Source organism: Electrophorus electricus, chromosome 9 (genome assembly GCF_013358815.1).
Source record: "Electrophorus electricus isolate fEleEle1 chromosome 9, fEleEle1.pri, whole genome shotgun sequence".
Classification (NCBI taxonomy): Eukaryota; Metazoa; Chordata; class Actinopteri; order Gymnotiformes; family Gymnotidae; genus Electrophorus; species Electrophorus electricus.
Window position 1 is genome coordinate 22,513,279 of NC_049543.1, and position 19,500 is coordinate 22,532,778.

The window sequence follows — 19,500 nt, forward strand, 5'->3', positions numbered from 1 at the left end:
CACAATACCAACACAAGAACGTGGCGGGGCTAAACCACAAGGGTCAGGACTCCATAGAGCACACAGTGCCGCCTGGGTAATTACAGAGTGATTTTTATATTTGGGAGATTTCTCCACTCGTAGGTAGTAATCTGGTTATTGTAAAAAAAAAGTGGCACCTCTATCATTTCTAAATAATCTGCCATCTGTCTATATCTGGAACTAAAATCAGATTTAAATCCTTACCCAAATAGTAGAAGTAAATTTTTTATTCTTTTTTTTAATGTTAGCAGATAAATAAAATATTGCTTATGAGAATAAACTAGAGAATAAATACTTGCAATAAAATAATGATTGGGAAAATATATGCATGTTTTGTCAGGGAGAAAGTGGTGAGGAAGTAGAGTTACTTTTGCAAGGTGCTATATAACTGATAGCAGTGGATTTTATTACTGCTTTGCAATCACCAGTTGTATTAATTCATTAATCAACACAATCAACCTGCACAAATATATTTGACTTATATCTGATTGAAAATATATCATGTAGTTCACATAAAACCAAAAATAAAGGTAAGACAGTAAAACATTTAAATACAATCCTGGTGAGGCACTTTGTCTGTGACTAACAGTGAAGAAGAACCATTAATGCTTAGTGAAACAAGGTATTGAATAACTGAATAGAGAACAATATTTAAATGAAAATTCAATAATCTACCAATCACTGATAACAAAAAATTGAGAATCTTTCAGCAGATATTTTCAGTAAAAGGAAAACAATATACAGCCTAACAATGGAAAAAAATGTGGAAAACCTGTCAACATTGTTATGCAACATGATGTAGGTGTAAATCATGCATCACAAAGCACTTCTTGAAAATATCCATGTTATATGCTTAGATCAAGTGCCACACACAGTTTCTTCAATGCTACAACGATCAGCATGTTTGACAGGCTTGTGGGGCCACATATGGTACGCATGGACAGAGGTGGGCAGGCATGGAAGTCCAAATGTGTATTCCTACAGATCACACCGATGCATGATGCATCAGGCTGTGTGTGACCACTGGAGGGAATGCAGTTCTCTGAAAGCTGGAACACGCGCTGAATAGCCATTAGTGGGTGGGTACAGAGGCAGCTGCAACCGCAGTGCAGGGGCCGACAGTTCCACCCACCAACCACCACAAACAGGTGAGGGGGCTGGAAAAGAAACAAGTGAAAGAGCGAGAAAGAATGCAACTTTTATTCTTTTTTGAATTTGTTCTGTAGCCAATACCATTTCTAGAGCGTACTAAAAAAAAAAAAGAAAGGACAAGAATCAGTCCAATCAAGCTGCCAGCAAGATTGGTGAGATCGTTCCATGACTTAAGGGATAAGTAGTCAGGCAATGCTTTAAATTATTCCAACGAATGTGTGTGCGAGAGAGAGAGAGAGAGAGAACTCTAGCGCATGCTCCCCCAACAACAATCAGATCTGCAGCACTGCACTGTGCACTCCATATGCATTACCCATAATTACTGCGCATGTATACAGAGCCTCAGCACAGGATTTACACTGGCCAGAAAAACAAAGTGGGGTAAATAAAAAAACTGGTGAACTGTCGTTAGGGTACAATAACAAAAAAAAATGCAGCAATGCCAACCACAGAGTGCTCTGAGCCACACACACAGAGCTGTTAAATACTTGCAAATGCTGTGCAGAAAAGCAATAAAGATGAGAAGAACCATTTGTCCCTATTCAACACCACTGCCAGAGGACCCTGTACTTACATACCCTGTATTTACTGAGGAGCTTTGATCTAAATGGCAAACTCAGATGCCATTTGAAATATATTGTCACGCAGCACGCATTTCAGGTGGAATAAAGCAGGCTTGAATGATCTATAAAAATCCTATATCTGAATTTTCAGACAGTTAAATCACAGGATTTTTGAGTAATATGCCAAAGTTGCAAGAAACAGCGATGGGTATTCAAGAAGCACCATAAACACCACAAATTGTAGGGCAAACATACTGAGCACTATCAGTTAAGATGAGCTTAAGACTCTGTCTTCTTGCAGCACAGACAGCTGTGTGAGCACTCACGGGTATTTTAAGAGCTCAGGATTACAAGAGCAATTTCAACTACCATGTTTCACATGGTTTGGGGTTAAACAGTGACACACACAGAGTGAAGATGGCTGATAAGCTTACAAACACTTGAAGGGTGCAGCTAATTTCAAAACACTAAACCTCACAAATCTGACTGCAGAGAAAAGCTTTCAATCGTTGGATCATTTAGTGACTCTGTAATAATGCTCATCTGGAATCAGCATTTGTCTTTTACATCTTCATAACTACAGCCATTTGAATTGATGCCAGATTAGAACTCTCACTTTAAAATGAATATTTGGCTTACATATGTACAACATGTGGGTCACATGTCCCATTTCATTAGTTATGAAATTCCATTTCTGCTACATTTAGTGTAGTCATCATAGTAACAGAACATGTGCACAGCTAAACATATTATAGTGCAGTGACCTAGGTCAAGCCAGTCCTGCTGCCCCTGCTCCAGCATAGCCCACTTTGCACATTCAATGCTGATTGTGACCCCCACACACACAGGTCACCAGGACCTAGACTGAATGTTGCATTTAAATTCCTTGAAATGGACAAACTAGTGCTACACCATCCATTTGTTTCAAAAGAAACATACGAATAAAAGTGGGTTCTGTATAAAATAAGAAGTATTTAGTAACACCAACATTTAAAACTCTGAAATGTAAAAATACCAGTACTTTTATCCCACAATGCAATATATTTCTATCGAGACTCAGACATGAACTGAACAATGCGGAGGACCAAATCTACCCGGGGGGCAGGGAATTCACTCTTATGAGATGAAATGATGAAGAAATAATATAGCTACTGCTCTCTACATGTTCATACGCATCACTACAATGATTGACACTTTACTTAGACTTCACGTGGGATTTAACAAATATAACGAAATATAAAAACATTAACGTTAGCTGAATATACCCGTGACTGTTGAACGCTGAAGGAATGTGTGCCTAACTTTACAGGTAACATAGCCATCCATGATATCTAACGTCAGTAGTGGCGATGGTTGATTTAGCGTTCGCAAATTGGCGTGTTTTCACCAAAACGTTTGTTTCCACTTCATACACTCTTAGTAAAATATTTATGCCTAAAGTTACAGTTTCAGTGCAAAAAGATGCATTGACGTTAACGTTACCTCTTCCTGCAAGTCAGAGACGTTGGCAAGTTGGCAGTGCTGATATGCCGGTAAGGTGTTGTTAAAATAAGTGTCCCATTAACGAGATGGGATTACTGCCGGATCCTGATTTTGCGCAAAGCTACTTAGTGGAATATTTTACCTAAGTATATGGAGGGGGCGCCTTTTGAGAATCTCTTAATTTCGGGGATACGTGTCCCTCCCAATGTTTGGTGGCTACGGCCTTCATGCGGTGAGCCCACGATAGCTTTTGTACAACGCAAATGAAGGAGGCAGAGGGAAGAAAAAAAAGGTGAGCATGCGTCATTTACTGAAAAGGAACATGACGTTAGCGGCAGAACCAAACCGCGCCAATCCTAGTTTCCGGTCAAACTTTAGACATTTGGGGATAAAAAAAAAATATGTCACTTTGGTAGTTTACAAAGCATCTCTTACTACTACTGCAAAAAAATAAAATACAATACATTTAGGTTCACCCAACATAAAATGGAAATAAAAGTTATGTCACTTAAAGACTTCATTCGTATAAGACCACAGTCAACGATGGAAAACCTTCCAGTTCCTGAAAGGGCAGCAATTCTTTTAAAAACACCTTCAACGGAGGCAACGCGGCTAATATAACAGGGTAACACTGTCTGGAGAACGAAAATCATTCGGAAGAGTCTTTATACTCGGTGTACTTCTTTGCCGAACCGTGAACTTTGCTGGCCGGGTACTTCATCCGATTAAGGGCCATTTTGCGCAGTACAGCTTGTGGCAAATCAATGTGACATTTCTCGGCCAGCTCGATTAAGTAGATCAAGACGTCACTAAGTTCTTGGGCGAGGTGCTCTCGCTGCGGCTCGGTCCAGTCCGGTAAGCCTTCTGCGACTTCCCCTCGCCACTGAAACAGCTCCGACAACTCTCCCACTTCCCCGACCATGGCCAACAGCAAATTTCGAGGCTGGTGAAACTGGTTCCAGTCGCGCTCGTCTGTGAATTCGGCTTGCATCCGTCTGATGTCTTCGATAGTAGGCTCGGCACTAAAGGTGAATCGTAAGGCCTGCTTGTGATCTCCATTACGCGCCAACTGGACTTCACCATTTGCAGCCACTGTGTCGCTTTTGTGAACAAGATCAGACGAAGCTCTGTTCGTGTAGCAAGAACCGTTCTGCTGTGTTGCCATTGCTGGTTACTAAAGTAATTTCAATAATCGCGCAAATTTAGCTCAGATTATACAGATGAGCATGCGTGAATCTCCCGCCACCGCTCAGTACAGGAAAACTAGTGATGACGTCGAAATCACCAGGAAATACACAGCAGGAATGCGGTCACTACAGCATTATGGGAGATGAAGTCTTTTATGGTTTATTGCCGGTAGTATTGTCTATACATAGAGCTGCTTAAACTACATTTTCCATTTCACCCTGTTCAAAACACAAAATGGCTGCCTCCTCTTCGGGCAACCGTATTCTGTTGCACAAATTAAATGAACTTATTACATTCAAACGTATTTGTAACATTACTCAACATGATATCTTTATTAGACGTATACGGACATCTAGATCCAAATGCCAACTCCAGCCGAAAATGCATACTAAGAGGTAAGAAAGTAGCTAGATAACCTAACAAGTCGTATTGAAAGTCATCACATTCACGGTGAGCAGTAGACAGCTAACTACCTAGTTCTAAACGAGGATGCTAGCTAACGTTACTGATTCAAAGACCTCAGAATAAATTTACATTTATGCACGTTCCTCCATAACTAGCAGTCAATATTGGCTCAGCTAGGTTAGGTAACGCTGGGTTATGTGTTGAGCTATGACTCCTAAAACCGCACTGCCACTGACCAAATTAAGAGGAGCAGCCACACACCGAGGTGTGTACACGAGTGAGCATTCGAGTCATTTGAAAGGAGAAACGTATTAGTCACGTTTCTTTGAATTTCTGATTTTTTAAAAAATATGACCGAATTTCACAAGACCCTAACTATACAACTAGCTTGTCAGCTAGCATAGCTGACTAGGTTAGCTAACTAACTAACCTACTGAGGGGAAGTTCAGAGATAACTTTAACCCAGGTCAGTCAATGTAGCGTCATTAAATACTACACAGGAAGATGACGGTCACTCACAAGCACGAAGAACTGAGCGTTGTGTCGATTCTAGACGTTATTCGAGGCCAGTTTTTTTGTTTTGTTTTGTTTTTTTAAAGCCCCCCTCAGATGGTCGGGGTCGTTGGCTTGGAGATCCACGCGCAGATTCACGCGGCGTCAAAGCTGTTCTCGAGCTCCGGGGTCAGGTTCTCTGCTCCGCCAAACTCTCTGGTGGCGTGTTTCGACGCATCATTGCCTGGGACACTACCAGTAAGCTTATGTATACTAAATAATAATGATATAGTAGTGTGTATAGTTCTGAATACTGAATTTTGAATGAAGTGAACAAATGTTTTCTCTAATTGGCCACCGGTATTCTAGAGTCAGATCTTACTTTTTGTTTGTTTGCCTTTTTTTTGCTACTCAGCAGCAGCAAGTGTTGATGACAATTGCTTTAAGAAGTGGTGACCGTGCTAAGGCCCTGTCCTCTGTATTCTGTGTTTGGTTGGTCTCCTCAGGTGCTAAACAGGAGATGTGTAGAGGCCTCGGTAATGACAGGCCTTGCCCTGAACTGTACCATCAACAGGAAGTCCCTTTTTGACAGGAAGCACTACTTTTATGCTGACATGCCTGTGAGTCCTCCCAGTCTTGGAATCATTTGGTGTTTTGTATTTTTACACTGCTATTCTGACCACTCCTTTAATCTAACATAACCTATATTCATTTTGGTTTGTTTGGTTTTTTTTTTAACCTAAAAAGACCTTAAAGAGTTATGTTCTTTAGTCTCAGCTCTGGACACCCACAGTCCTGGTTACTCTTTCATTGCCCAGATACACCTGATTAAGATCATCAGCTAATTTCTGATCATTGTTAAGCCCATTGTGTACCTAAACAGGGAAAGTAGTGGATTTCGGTATTGATGCGATACTGAGTCTGTAGAGCCATAGTTGCCAGTCACTGATTTAAAAAAGGTGTGCTGAATCTTACAAGCTTTGAGTGGTCACACTCAGAGCAGAGTAAACTTTTCCCTGACACCTGCAGTGACAATTTGAATCATTACTTGTTTACTGTTAATGGTTTTAGTACATGTCCCTGTCGAGTTAGTGTTGTCGTTTAGTTAGAGGAAAACTGCTAGAAATACCCACCACATGGATGTAATTAAAATCTAAATGCTGAATTGAATGCAACAGAAAACTCTCTTTTAATTCATTTTAAACCTTGAACAAAGAGGTTAAAGTGTTGGCCGTGATACAGATGTGCATTTCTACTGACAATAAATCCAGTGGATGATGCACAAAACTTCACATGATTTTGGCTTTTAAAATAAGATGCAGCCATGCAAAGGAAAGAAGAACAGTGTCTGCTGTGGTAATGAGAATATAGGCTGTGTGCACTCAGCATAGCTGGGTGGCTGGAGGCTCCACTCTGACAGGCAGTGACGTGGTGCAGAAGAGCAGAAACCCAGTCTTGTGTTGTCGATTCAAACTTTATTCCAACAAGGCCATGAAAAAGCAATGTTTTACCCAATCCTTCAACTCCATTAAGCTCTTGCCCGATCGGTTTTCATCCCAGCAGCCTTCTGGAACCGGAGTCACGTTCAACAACCGCGTCCATGCGTCACAAAGCCAGGCCACAGGAGCTGGTAATTATGAGTGGAAGTTAGGTGCAGCGTGCTGAGCTGTGTTATTGGGGCTAGTGGAAAATTTCTGCATGACTGCTGGTTTTAATTCTGACATAAAGCCGCAAATAAGGCTGCAGCTGGCAACTGTCAGTTTAATCTGGCACCTGTGATTATGCACGAGTAGGGTTCTGTGCTAAGGTATGACGTTAAGGTTGTGTTTGTGTGTGCACATATGGATGATTCTTCAGTAGTGAATCCTACAGGGATTTAAATCGGCTAACTAATGGAGCATCTAGAACAGATGCCTGCAGTCACTGTGAGTCATGTTTACAAAGAGTCTTCATGAATTCTCAAACTTTGAGGCCTGCTGGGATCTTGGTCTTTGTAGTTTCTCAGGAGTGCGTTTGGCTTATGTTTAACAGTGATGCAGACATTCATTTGTATTGGATATTTTGCCTGTGCTTCCACATCTGCTAACTACAAATGGATCTCTAAATCGTAGGGGACACGAAGGGAAAATAAAACCTTAGATATTATTGTTGATTTCATCCATTACCTCTGCAAATCGAATTTCTCTAGTGCTAAATTACATTTGTGTTCCTATAAGGAATTAATTGATTTAGTGGTGATTATAGATGGTGGTGTATTTTGTCTCCCATATATATTTTCTTGTTTTCTTGTCTTGTCAATGACCATGATTAATGATCAGCTACCTCACCACACACTTTTATTCTTTTCTTCAACTGCTCCGGAGTTGCCATGGCAACAGTTACGAGTGCTGTGTTGCAGTAGATGTGAGGGGTGAGCTGTGTATCCTCCAGACGACTGGGAGAACACTCATTTAGATCAGTCATCCATTCACTGATATTGTTCTTCATCAATCTTCCCATCCAATTACCAGCGAAAAGGTTTCCACTCACACTCCATTTCACATTAAGCCCCACTGACCTCTGGACAGTTTCATCCCGACTTTTTTCTCTCTCCCTTCTTCTCATGGTTCACTCCCGCTGACTTAGAATACAGTGTGATGAAGAGGATAGTCCACAATGTCAAATTCTGTGGTTTACTGTCAGTTATTACTGATGTCATTACATGTAATGTCAGAACTAGCCACATTGGTTTTTTGGGGGGGGGTTTTGTTTTTGTTTTTTTGTTACATGCAGTATTGTCCATATTGTTTAACAACCCAAGATCTCTAATCACATACTAATCTAACAGTATAATTTGGTTTTTGGCTACACAGAATTGCCTCACAACTGGGTGCTTCAGTTTATAGCCAGATTGCTATTAAATGTCATGAAATGAAACCTTCTAGGTTCAGCAGAACTGCCATATTCTCTTTATCTGAGAGTGCGCACGTGGGGGTGTGTGTGTGTGTGGGTGTGTATTGTATACCCAAAGGCAGGCTACCAGATCACACAGCAGAGACTGCCCATTGCAGTGAATGGATCCCTCACTTATAGCTACTTAGGTGGAAGGAAGAGGAACCAGGTGGTGACGAAGAATGTGAGGATTAAACAGATCCAGCTAGAACAGGACAGTGGCAAGAGTCTCCATGACGACCACCGCAACCAGACACTCATAGATCTGAACAGAGCAGGTACTGCATGGCCCACAAGCCCATGTGGGAGACTGGGACTCAGAGACCTCACAGCATGGGGTCAGACTGTAATGAACGGAGAGCATCATCTACTTTTAACCTCTGCATCTGTAAATGTCAGCTGCAAAGAGTAACTGATTTAAAATATTATAATGCATTTCATTACTTTACTATTATAATAATATCAGAATAGTATATTAACATATTGGAATATTAAAGTATTAAAAAAAACTTTTCTTTGTGCTATCTCTCTTGCTGTCTCTCCCTCTTCTCTCTCTCTCTCTCTCTCTCTCTCTCTCTCTCTCTCTCTCTCTCTCTCTCTCTCTCTCTCTCTCTCTCTCTCCACCTGCACCTCTTAACCCCCCCCGCAGGTGTGGGTTTGATGGAGGTAGTGATGGAGGCAGATATGGAGTGCGGGGAGGAAGCAGCCGCAGCTGTGCGAGAGCTCCAGCTCATTCTGCAGACGCTGGGCACCTGCTACGGAAATATGGCCGGTCAGTGTTACACTCCTCAACAAAAATAAACCCAGCGGTACACTCTTCAACAAGAACTAACCCAGCGGTACACTCTTCAACAAGAACTAACCCAGCGGTGCACTCTTCAACAAGAACTAACCCAGCGGTACACTCTTCAACAAGAACTAACCCAGCGGTACAAGAACTAACTGATTGTTTCAGTCTTCAGCAAGACATAACTCCTTTCCAATAAGAACTCACCCACAGTCTTTTCAACAAGACGTAATCCACTGTTCCAACAGAAGGTAACTCCGTTAGTCAACTCACAGATTTTGAATGTGGATACCAAATAGTTTTTGATGTTTTGTTTTTTTTTTAAGTGAAGTCATACATTTTGAACATGACACACTATTAAAGACTACTGTTGCACTTTTTAACAGGAACTAACCCGCTAGTACACTCTTCACCACAGATCCACCCACTGGTACAGTCTTCAGCACAAATTGATGGTTATTCTATTCAGCACAAACTTGCAGATGTAGTGGATGTCAAATACTTGTGCCATTTTTTAAAAATCAGAGCAGTACATGCTGAACTTAGTGAAACACTACTGCATTCCTTAGTGAAGTTCCTTGTAGCCTGTTTCAACCAGCCGTTCAACTTGTGCTATTGGACCATTTTACTATTAATATACTGGTGGTTGAAGAATAAATACATGTTTACATGAACTTTTTATTTTAAGAAAATGCACAAAAATAGACCATAAACATAAAAAATAGACTCCAAATGTAAAAATAGATTTTCTTAGCTGAATAGTTATTACATTTACCTGATGCTTTTATCCAAAGTGACTTACAATTATGAGTGAGTACAGCTTGAGCAATTGAGTGTTAAAGGCCTTGCTCTACAGTGGCGACTTGGCAGTGGTGGGGCTTGAACCAGCAACCTTCCAATTACAAGTCAAGTAATCAGTCCAGGAAGGCATCCGTCTACCTGCAATTCCTGCCCTTGTCTAGCCAGTTTAGTCTTCTTGCTGGTTTGTATTGAGCTGTGCAGTGATGCCTTGTGTTTCTAACCTGATGATAGATCCACATTTTTAACACACTGATTTACCAGCATTAATTCCTGTCCCATCTCTTTCCTGTATCCTGTCATGCCAGGCCTGGGTAAGGGATGTTTCTAGTTGCAATAGGATTTGAAATGAATCTGGAATGTTCTGGCCTTGGGAGAGTGTTGTTTGGTTTTAAGGAGAGAAAATAATTTGCTTCTCCTTCACCAGTCACAGATTGTCACAGCCCAACCAAACCGCTGTCTTGCCATCACAAAAAAAAATTCATGTGTTCCAGTTTAATCAAAAAGCACCTGAAGCAAAATGCTGCAAATTGTTTATCCGGCTTGGACAAAGCAGAGAGAGCGTTTCACCAGAGCACAGGCCACATTCAGATACCACATTATTCATCTATTTCATGCAAATAAAATTATTCACATTCAAATTTATTCACAGCATTGCATGCAGAGCTTTTTCAGAATTCTGGACAGTTGCTTAAAATGAGCCTTTACAGTGAGTTCATCTGTGCACTCCCCATCGCTCCTGTCCTTCTCTGTCTCTTTCTCTCCCCCTGTCTCCTTTGTGTTTAATCATTAGTAGGAACGTTTCTTTAATATTCATTAATACTCATTAATATTCATTTATTTCCCCAAGTATTTGTTAAGGGAACGTCTGTAGCTGAAGTTAGATGAGCCAAATGTGTCCAGGGTGATCTCATGGTTCTCAGTAAGAGCGTGATTAATACTGATGATTTCAGTAGGTGTGTTCCTGAAAATGGATCATCCACACTCTTCAGGTCATAAAACTGCCTGAAATTCACTGATAGATGAGAAAAGAACAGCTCTCTAATTCAGTTAATCCTTATTCTTCTCTCGCTCTCTCTCCATCTCTCTCCAGAGGGTCAGTTGAGAGTTGATGCTAATGTTTCGGTCCACCGTCCTGGGGAACCGCTGGGTGTACGGACTGAAGTTAAGAACATCAACAGTGCTCGATATGTTGCCAAGGCGATAGGTAAGACCTGTTCCTACCGATCATCCCTGAGTAACTGAACACCATGTGGGTAGTGTGAGTTACCTTCCCTCAGTCTCCAAGCCCAGTCAATAAGGATCATGCCCTCTGGTGTGTGAGCCACCTCAGTCCTGATGCACCAGACTCAGAGCTGCCGTTCTGCCGCATGAACCACAGGACACTAGGAACCAGCGAGGCACACACATACACACACCTACCTACCTCTCTCACAGCTACAGCACTTGATGTATTTGTGTAGTGTTATTTTTAACCCCGTGGCCTCCATAATTGACGTTTCCTTACGTCCATGCTCAAAAACTCTGATGCAAGAAAGGAAGATAAGACTCTCTTTCAAGGTTTACCGGACTAATAACTTTAGCCATTTATTTACTCTCATTGTTGTTTTTTCAAAAGTATAATTAGTGTGTCAGCATTTGAACCTGCTTACTGATCTATGAGGGTTTAGCTTTGTTTTCCTCTTTGCTAGGCTTTGAATTAGTTCTAATCTCTTCAAGACTGGAAGTTCAACTTTTGTTTCACCCTCTCTGCTACACAAATCAATTTCTCTTTAGTTTCTTGCTGTGTGTGTGTGTGTTGAGCCTAGGCAGAAGACCTGTGCTGTGATGAATGTTAGGGTCTGCTGGTATAGATACTTAGTGATGGGCTCTAGGTGCAGTCTGGTGTTTTCTTGCTCATATTTTACAGACTATGAGATCCAGAGGCAGATGGAGGTTCTAGACACTGGGGGAACCATCCTTAATGAGACCCGGGCCTTTGACAGCAAGTCTGGGTAAGGAGCCCCAGTCGGGACAAACATACATGAGACCCAAGTACCGCATTTACTGATGGAACAAATGAGTGCATTTTGTCAAATGGTTTGATTCAGGATTATTTGCAATTCAATTCAATAGAAATTGCAGGGCTCACTGATTCATACTTAAAAGCAAGCATGCATGCAAATGACAATGTTGTGATTATGGTCATCAGTCCTTGAAATAACATCACCCAACTGGATCACAGCTGTTATTCTTAATTATGCATTCAGCAAACACACACACACACACACACACTCACAAGCTCCCTATACAGGTAACCGGAATGTGCTGTGTTTCACTTAAACATGGTGCAACTGTCTTTCTGTTGTGACCCCTGTTAAGTTTAACCTCTTCTGTCTCCCAGAGCAACAGTTCCAATGAGAGACAAGGAGGGACTTCAGGACTACAGGTGGGTGCTGTAGCAGGCTGGGCGGAGCCAGGGTCAGAGGGAGGAGCAAAAGTCATTAGAGGGGGAGGAGACGAGGCGGGGCCAACCGCCGGGATGTGAAAGAAGAGGTTCATATGATGATTTGCCTGTGTGCAGCACTATAAAGGTTTTGGCAGTGTCAGGATAAGGTTTAGTGTAAATGATGGACTGTGAACAGGTAAGAGTGGAGCAGATTTTATGCAGTAAGTAGTTTAACACTGCACAGATTCAGCCTGGCTTATTGTAGTAAAGTGCTGCCATTGTTATTGCTGTCATAAAAAGAGCCATTTAAATTACAGCATCTGCGAGAGATGGTGTTTTGCTATGAGTGGGGAATTGTTTGAGCAAGAGGAGGAGGAGGAGGGGTTGTGCGGGGGGGGGGGGTTGGGATGATGTTGGGGAGCATTTACGAGGATACTGCACGTTAACATGAACGTGAATCAGCTGTTTTAGAAAGGAAACGGCAAGAGGAAACGAGTGGAGAAGTGGAAAGATGGATGAGAGGACAGGCATAGAGACAGGAGAGAGGGAGAGGATGGGATGTAGTTGCCTGGCTGTGCTGCAGATAACGTGGGTGGGTGCGTGCGTGGGTCTGAGTGACACGCAGGCGTGTGAATCAGGAGGAGTTAAGACTCGGCTTGCGTGACTCTCACGGGAGATGTCTGAAACATTTCCCATACACACACCCCCCCTTATCTTCTGCCCAGAACAGCTTTTCTCTTTTCTTTTTTTCTGTCCTTCATTCTTCTTCTCCTCTTGGTATCCTCTCACTCTCCGTCTCCCAAATAACATGCTCTTTCCCTGGACCGTTTCTCGGTCTCTCCCTCTTAGGTTCATGCCGGAGCCCAATCTTCCTCCTCTGTTTGTTTATGAGAGCGTGGCCTCAGTGCCTGCTGGCGTGGACCCCACCCAGGTCGTGGTGATTGACAGGCTAAAGGCCATCTTGCCAGAGCTCCCCGGAGTAAAAAGGGCACAGCTCGTGGAAGAGTACGGCCTCCTGCCTGAACATAGCTTCACTTTAGTGGTGAGCGAGATGGGGTTACCTGAATATGTATTCTGTTTCAGTGCCATTTTGTCCAAAAGGGAGCAGTAACACATTTGACAGTGTGACGCTCTTTCCAGACAGTATGAGAGCTGTATGTTTAATATAGCTAAAGCATACACAAATCAGACCACAGCACAAAATATTTGCTGTTTTTTAGTCCTCAGAGTAATGTCTTCAGAGTAATGTCTAGTGTCTAGAACTTGATATTCAGTGTTGCTTGTATTCGTAGATGTTGAAGGTGGCTGTATGACCGTGGTTTTCTGTGTAGAATGAGGTTGGGTTGATGGACTACTTTGAGCGAGTCATCCAGAAAACGAAGGCGGAGCCGAGGAAGGTAATTGGCTGGGTTATTAAGGAGCTGCTGGGTAATCTGAACCAGAATGGCCTGAGGCTTACACAGAGGTGAGTCACCACACCTTATACCCACACATCAGTGCCTACACCCACACACCACCCTGTATTACCCATCCACCACACCTTATACCCACACATCAGTGCCTACACCCACACAGCACCCTGTATTACCCATCCACCACACCTTATACCCACACATCAGTGCCTACACCCACACACCACCCTGTATTACCCATCCACCACACCTTATACCCACACATCAGTGCCTACACCCACACCACCCTGTATTACCCATCCACCACACCTTATACCCACACATCAGTGCCTACACCCACACAGCACCCTGTATTACCCATCCACCACACCTTATACCCACACATCAGTGCCTACACCCACACAGCACCCTGTATTACCCATCCACACCTTATACCCACACATCAGTGCCTACACCCACACACCACCCTGTATTACCCATCCACCACACCTTATACCCACACATCAGTGCCTACACCCACACAGCACCCTGTATTACCCATCCACCACACCTTATACCCACACATCAGTGCCTACACCCACACACCACCCTGTATTACCCATCCACCACACCTTATACCCACACATCAGTGCCTACACCCACACACCACCCTGTATTACCCATCCACCACCCCTTATACCCACACATCAGTGCCTACACCCACACAGCACCCTGTATTACCCATCCACCACACCTTATACCCACACATCAGTGCCTACACCCACACCACCCTGTATTACCCATCCACCACACCTTATACCCACACATCAGTGCCTACACCCACACACCACCCTGTATTACCCATCCACCACACCTTATACCCACACATCAGTGCCTACACCCACACACCACCCTGTATTACCCATCCACCACACCTTATACCCACACATCAGTGCCTACACCCACACCACCCTGTATTACCCATCCACCACACCTTATACCCACACATCAGTGCCTACACCCACACAGCACCCTGTATTACCCATCCACCACACCTTATACCCACACATCAGTGCCTACACCCACACAGCATCCTGTATTACCCATCCACCACACCTTATACCCACACATCAGTGCCTACACCCACACAGCACCCTGTATTACCCATCCACCACACCTTATACCCACACATCAGTGCCTACACCCACACACCACCCTGTATTACATATACATCAACCTCTACACCCACACACCAATGACCACACCGGTTTACCTGTCTGTGTGTGTGCAAAAGTTCATTTGTGCTCCGAGTGTGTTGTACTGGGCCTCTTTCTACTAATTAGCTGCTTGATTGTGCAGTGATTACATATTTGCATTCGACTTTTCAGACAGAGGACGAGAACCACAGAGAACAAGAGAAACATTTGTGCGTAGAGAGTAGGGGAGGGAGAGGAGAGGAGATTTCTACTGTTTTGCTAAGGCTGTTCTACTTTTTATTCATTTACATTTACAACATTTGGCAGACGTTATCCAGAGTGACTTACAGAAGTGCTTTGTCATTTACTCATAGAATGTATCCTAGCCAGTACAGTAGGTTAGAGTCCAAGATACCAATGGACTAATATTCTGCTGAAATACAGGGTTCAGTACTGATGCCTAGAAGTGCAAAACACATAAAGCTCTATGATGCACAACAATAAGTGCAATACACAATACAATAAGTACTAGAGTTTCAGTTAGTCAACATAGGAGCAGGGTCAGTGGTCATTGAAATATTCCATAAATGGATGGGTCATCAGTCTGCGTTTGAAGACTGCAAGGGACTCTACTGTCCGGACAGCAAGTGGAAGTTCGTTCCAATATCTGGGAGCTGGGACAGAGAATAGTCTCGGTGCTTGTCTTCCAAGAGACATGAAACTTGGTATTTCAAGCCAAGCCATATTGAAGTTCAAAGCACTCGAGGTACGGATTGGGTTTTGACCATTGACCATGTATGGAGGAACTGGTCCATTTTTGGCTTTGTAGGCGAGCATCGAGGTTTTAAATCTGATGCAGGCAGCTACTGGAAGCCAATGAAAGGAACGCAGCAACAGAGTGATGTGTGTGTGTGTGTGTGTGTGTGTGCAGTTTCCTAGCAGTAAATAACCAGAAACTGAGGTTGTGTTTATTTGTAGCCTGGGGATAATAAAAGGGTAAGTGTCTGTAAGCATATGTGTGTGTTAGTGAGTGTGTGTGTGTGCGCGCATGCGTGCGTTAATAGCTCCCCCAAAACAGTTTCAATGATCACTTTCTATTTTTAAAAGTTTTTTGGCAGTGCCTTATGATACTGAGTGAGTGGGGCTAAATTGTTTGCTCTCTCTCCCTCACTCGCATGTACACACACGCACACACAAACACAAAAACACATACACAGGCCTGGAGGTGAGGTAGCCTGCTATGCTACTATGGCTAAGGCAGTGTCCAGTAATGAGTTCTCCTGGGCTCATATACACGTTTACACGCGCACACACACACAGATGCTCGCTCGCTCGCTCGCTCTCTTCTGTGTCCATTTCCTTGTTTTTCATCCCTCTCTCAGTCCCATCTCTTCGGAAGCTCTGGCCGAACTGCTGAACATTCTAGAATCTGGTCACATCTCCACCTCAGCCGCCAAAGTGGTGAGTGAGAATAGCACCCTTCACTAATCTGGTTTTCCATATTCTGTGCTGAAATATCCACAGAGACATTGTCTGATGCCTCTACATCCTATAGCCAGGGGCTCTTAGAACTACAATCAATCTGTTTTATGACACGCTTTATAACAGAATGTGTGTGTGTGTGTGCGTGCCCGTGTGTTGCAGGTTTTTCAGGAGATGTGGAAGCTTCCTGAGAAGAGTGTGAAGCAGCTGGTGGCAGAGCTGGACCTGGAGCTCATTAGTGACCAAGAGCAGATCCTGCAGATCTGTCGCAGAGTGGTGGACGCTCACCCTGAGGAGGTGAACCTACCACACACGGGGTCACCTATACAATCCTTTTCTGACACTCCTTCCAAAAAATAAATAAATAAATAAAATCGCAAATGAGCTTTGAAATAAGAATAAATCATACATTCTGAACATTTTTCTGTAGCATAACAGCTGCATGGTATGTGCAGGAACTGAACCGAAGATAGAATTGTTTGCCATGTGAGGTGACTGACCGCGTTTCCTGCCGCAGGTGCGGGTGATCCGGGCAGGTAACAAGAAGGTTCTGAACAAGCTGATGGGCATCGTACAGAAGGAGACGAAGGGCCGGACAGATCCGCTCCAGGTCAGGAGAATCCTTGAGGAAATGACATCATGAGCGCTACCCAGAGAACTTCCACGCAGCTGCTGCGAATCGAGCTGTATCTGCCGAGTTAACGGACTCGATTAAAAGTTCAACGTTCAGAAGCCAACAACATCGTCGTCGTCATGCAGAGAGCCCGGCTGAGAGTAGAGTATCTGTGAGTAGAAAGGTCCATAGAGGAAAGACTGTTCTGTAACTGGCTATAAATAAGCCACAGAGAGGAGGGAGCTGCTAGTGAGGTTCGGACTTACCTACAAGCTGTTAGACACAATTAATAACATCAGCTTAACTATATGATCCCGTACAACTTTCATCTCCAGGGATCGCTGACCTGCTGTGCACTGCAAGATGCAAATAATGTTAATTATGTCGTGCAAAGTGTCACTGATGCTTATTTTCTTGTTCATTTTTTACCATGTCTCTGGTGGATCCCAAGGAACACAGAACCATTTTGTATAAATCTATATTAATATTTAAATGCAGATAAACAAAGCTGCTTTCATGCACGAGTGTGTCATTTTGTTTGTGTCCCTCGACAGCTCATGTGGAAGAAATACCGTTAACCCCCGAAGGCCTCATAATTGAACAAAAGATAATTGCCTCCTAAACAATTAACACACCTGTAATGAGGGCAATTATAGGATGATGCTGTAAAATGAACGAGACTGAGATTGAGACTAGCATAATCACACCAGCATTGTCCGTGCGTCTAAGTGAGCAGCCGGACGGCCAAGCACACATCAGACATGCGTTTGGTCCAAAAAAAAAGCCCTTGTTGCTTAGCAGCTGGCAGACCAGTGTTTATCGTATAAGGATTGTGGTAGTAGAAAAACAGAACTGATACCAATACCAATAGTGAGTTTACCAAAACTCCAAACTTTCAGATCATGTCGAACCCTGTCACCATAGCATCATCTATGGTACTGAAAGAACAACCTTCCCTACGTCGCCACGGCAGGTGTTACTGCTATGTGAGTAAACAGCACCCTCCTGTGGGCAATCTGAACAAATGCTATAAATTTATAACGATAAAACCTTTGTAATTATTATTGATTTATTTATATATCACCTCGCTTTGGAATATAGCTCAGCATGAAAGCAGGACAAAGGTACAAATACAAACATAAAAATTAAAACAGCAGCGGTATATCTACACACTATTACATGGCCACATCATTAATCAGTGACAGGAGAAACATGGATGAGGCACAGTAGGAGAAAATATGTGCTTTTAAATAGGATTTGAAGCATGAAATGGATATTACAGACGTGAATTCACGGCATGCGTTCCTCCCCTGACTGCGGTCTAGTAATTGGACTCCAGTATGAGCGGCTGTTACATAACTCAATGGCCTCCGGTGCTAGAATGATACGTTCTCCAACACACCATTCTAGCAGTATTCCTTTAAAGTCTTAAACTCTGGTGATGCAGTATCTACCTTTAAACACCATTTGCATAATTTGGTTGAAGTCCAAATTGCAAGTCCAAGTCGAAACCTTTCTATGGTGTTTTTGAAAATCGCTTTAAAAACACTGGCTCTGTTATTTAACACCCAGACAGTTTTCGCACTGTGCTCCCACACAACAGCTTCAGTCAAGCACAAGATCACCTAAGCTAAAAAAAACAAAATGAAAAACTGTTTACTAAGAGCGCTGCACTGGACACTGGTTAGGCAAGAGTGCTTTTCATTGGCATATGGACACAGTAATGACAAAACAAAGGAATGCCTGGAGATTTCAAGAGGCTTTTATGTTGGTCATGGAGCGTTTGATGCTGCCGTTTAAAGTCCAGTCGGGACCGGATTCAGCGGGGACCTGGTTGTGCACAAAAGCTCCCCCCCTTTTGACAGGCAGGCCTGTTTGTGGTGCACTGGTGTCAAACTAGGCCATCTCAGGCTAAGCTGCTTTCCCAGAGTGCCCTAGCCAGGCCCAACATCAGACTCGTCTACTTTATATTGTATTGGTGGCCTCTAGCTATGTATCGTTTTTAGTACTATGACGTCTTTTTCGCATCATGAAATCTAATACTATGGGATAAACACACAAAGAAGGGTGGTGCCATCATGCAAACACACACACACACACACACACACACACACACACACACAAAAGGGCAGCGGTAAGATAAGAAAACAATATTTTTATTCACAAGTTTGTGCATTTCTGACACCCTGGGAATACACATGGCAGGGGTACTGAGAACAAGCTCTGTGTTACCTGAACTAAGAACAGGGCAATCATGTCCCCAACATTCAGAAAACATGCCTTGAGAAAGGGTGATTTACAGATAATCTTGCTCATTCAAGAAAAAACATGTTTAATTATTGACCTTTTTAACAGTTTAACTTTGATCGTAGACATCAATTATAATTTACATAAAATGTTTTGGGTTTTTTTTTTTCCCTTCACAGAATTAATGGCTGCTCTTTAACTACTAATTAAGGGAGCAATGATTTATAATCTAGAAAAACATCCTTGCCTTATCCCTGTAAAATATACCTGATATTTTTAACAGTCTTTATAAATATCTTTGGATTAAAATTATAGACTGTGGCT

The 19,500-nt window shown here is 42.9% G+C and overlaps 2 protein-coding genes across 2 annotated transcripts; one reads left to right on the forward strand and one right to left on the reverse strand.

The window, feature by feature from the left end:
* Nucleotides 1–399: 399 nt before the first annotated feature.
* dctpp1 (dCTP pyrophosphatase 1) lies at nt 400–4,489 on the reverse strand. The gene has a single exon (XM_027017891.2). The coding sequence runs from the start codon at nt 4,381–4,383 to the stop codon at nt 3,868–3,870; it is 516 nt and encodes a 171-aa protein (XP_026873692.2). The 5' UTR covers nt 4,384–4,489; the 3' UTR covers nt 400–3,867.
* Nucleotides 4,490–4,635: 146 nt separating this feature from the next.
* Nucleotides 4,636–17,450, forward strand: gatb (glutamyl-tRNA(Gln) amidotransferase, subunit B). The gene is made up of 13 exons (XM_027017892.2): nt 4,636–4,801; nt 5,411–5,561; nt 5,810–5,923; nt 8,314–8,512; nt 8,884–9,006; nt 10,913–11,026; nt 11,729–11,813; nt 12,203–12,247; nt 13,097–13,289; nt 13,579–13,712; nt 16,217–16,295; nt 16,479–16,613; nt 16,834–17,450. Exons 1-13 carry the CDS (start codon nt 4,641–4,643, stop codon nt 16,957–16,959), a joined length of 1,659 nt encoding a protein of 552 aa, XP_026873693.2. The 5' UTR covers nt 4,636–4,640; the 3' UTR covers nt 16,960–17,450.
* Nucleotides 17,451–19,500: the final 2,050 nt, after the last annotated feature.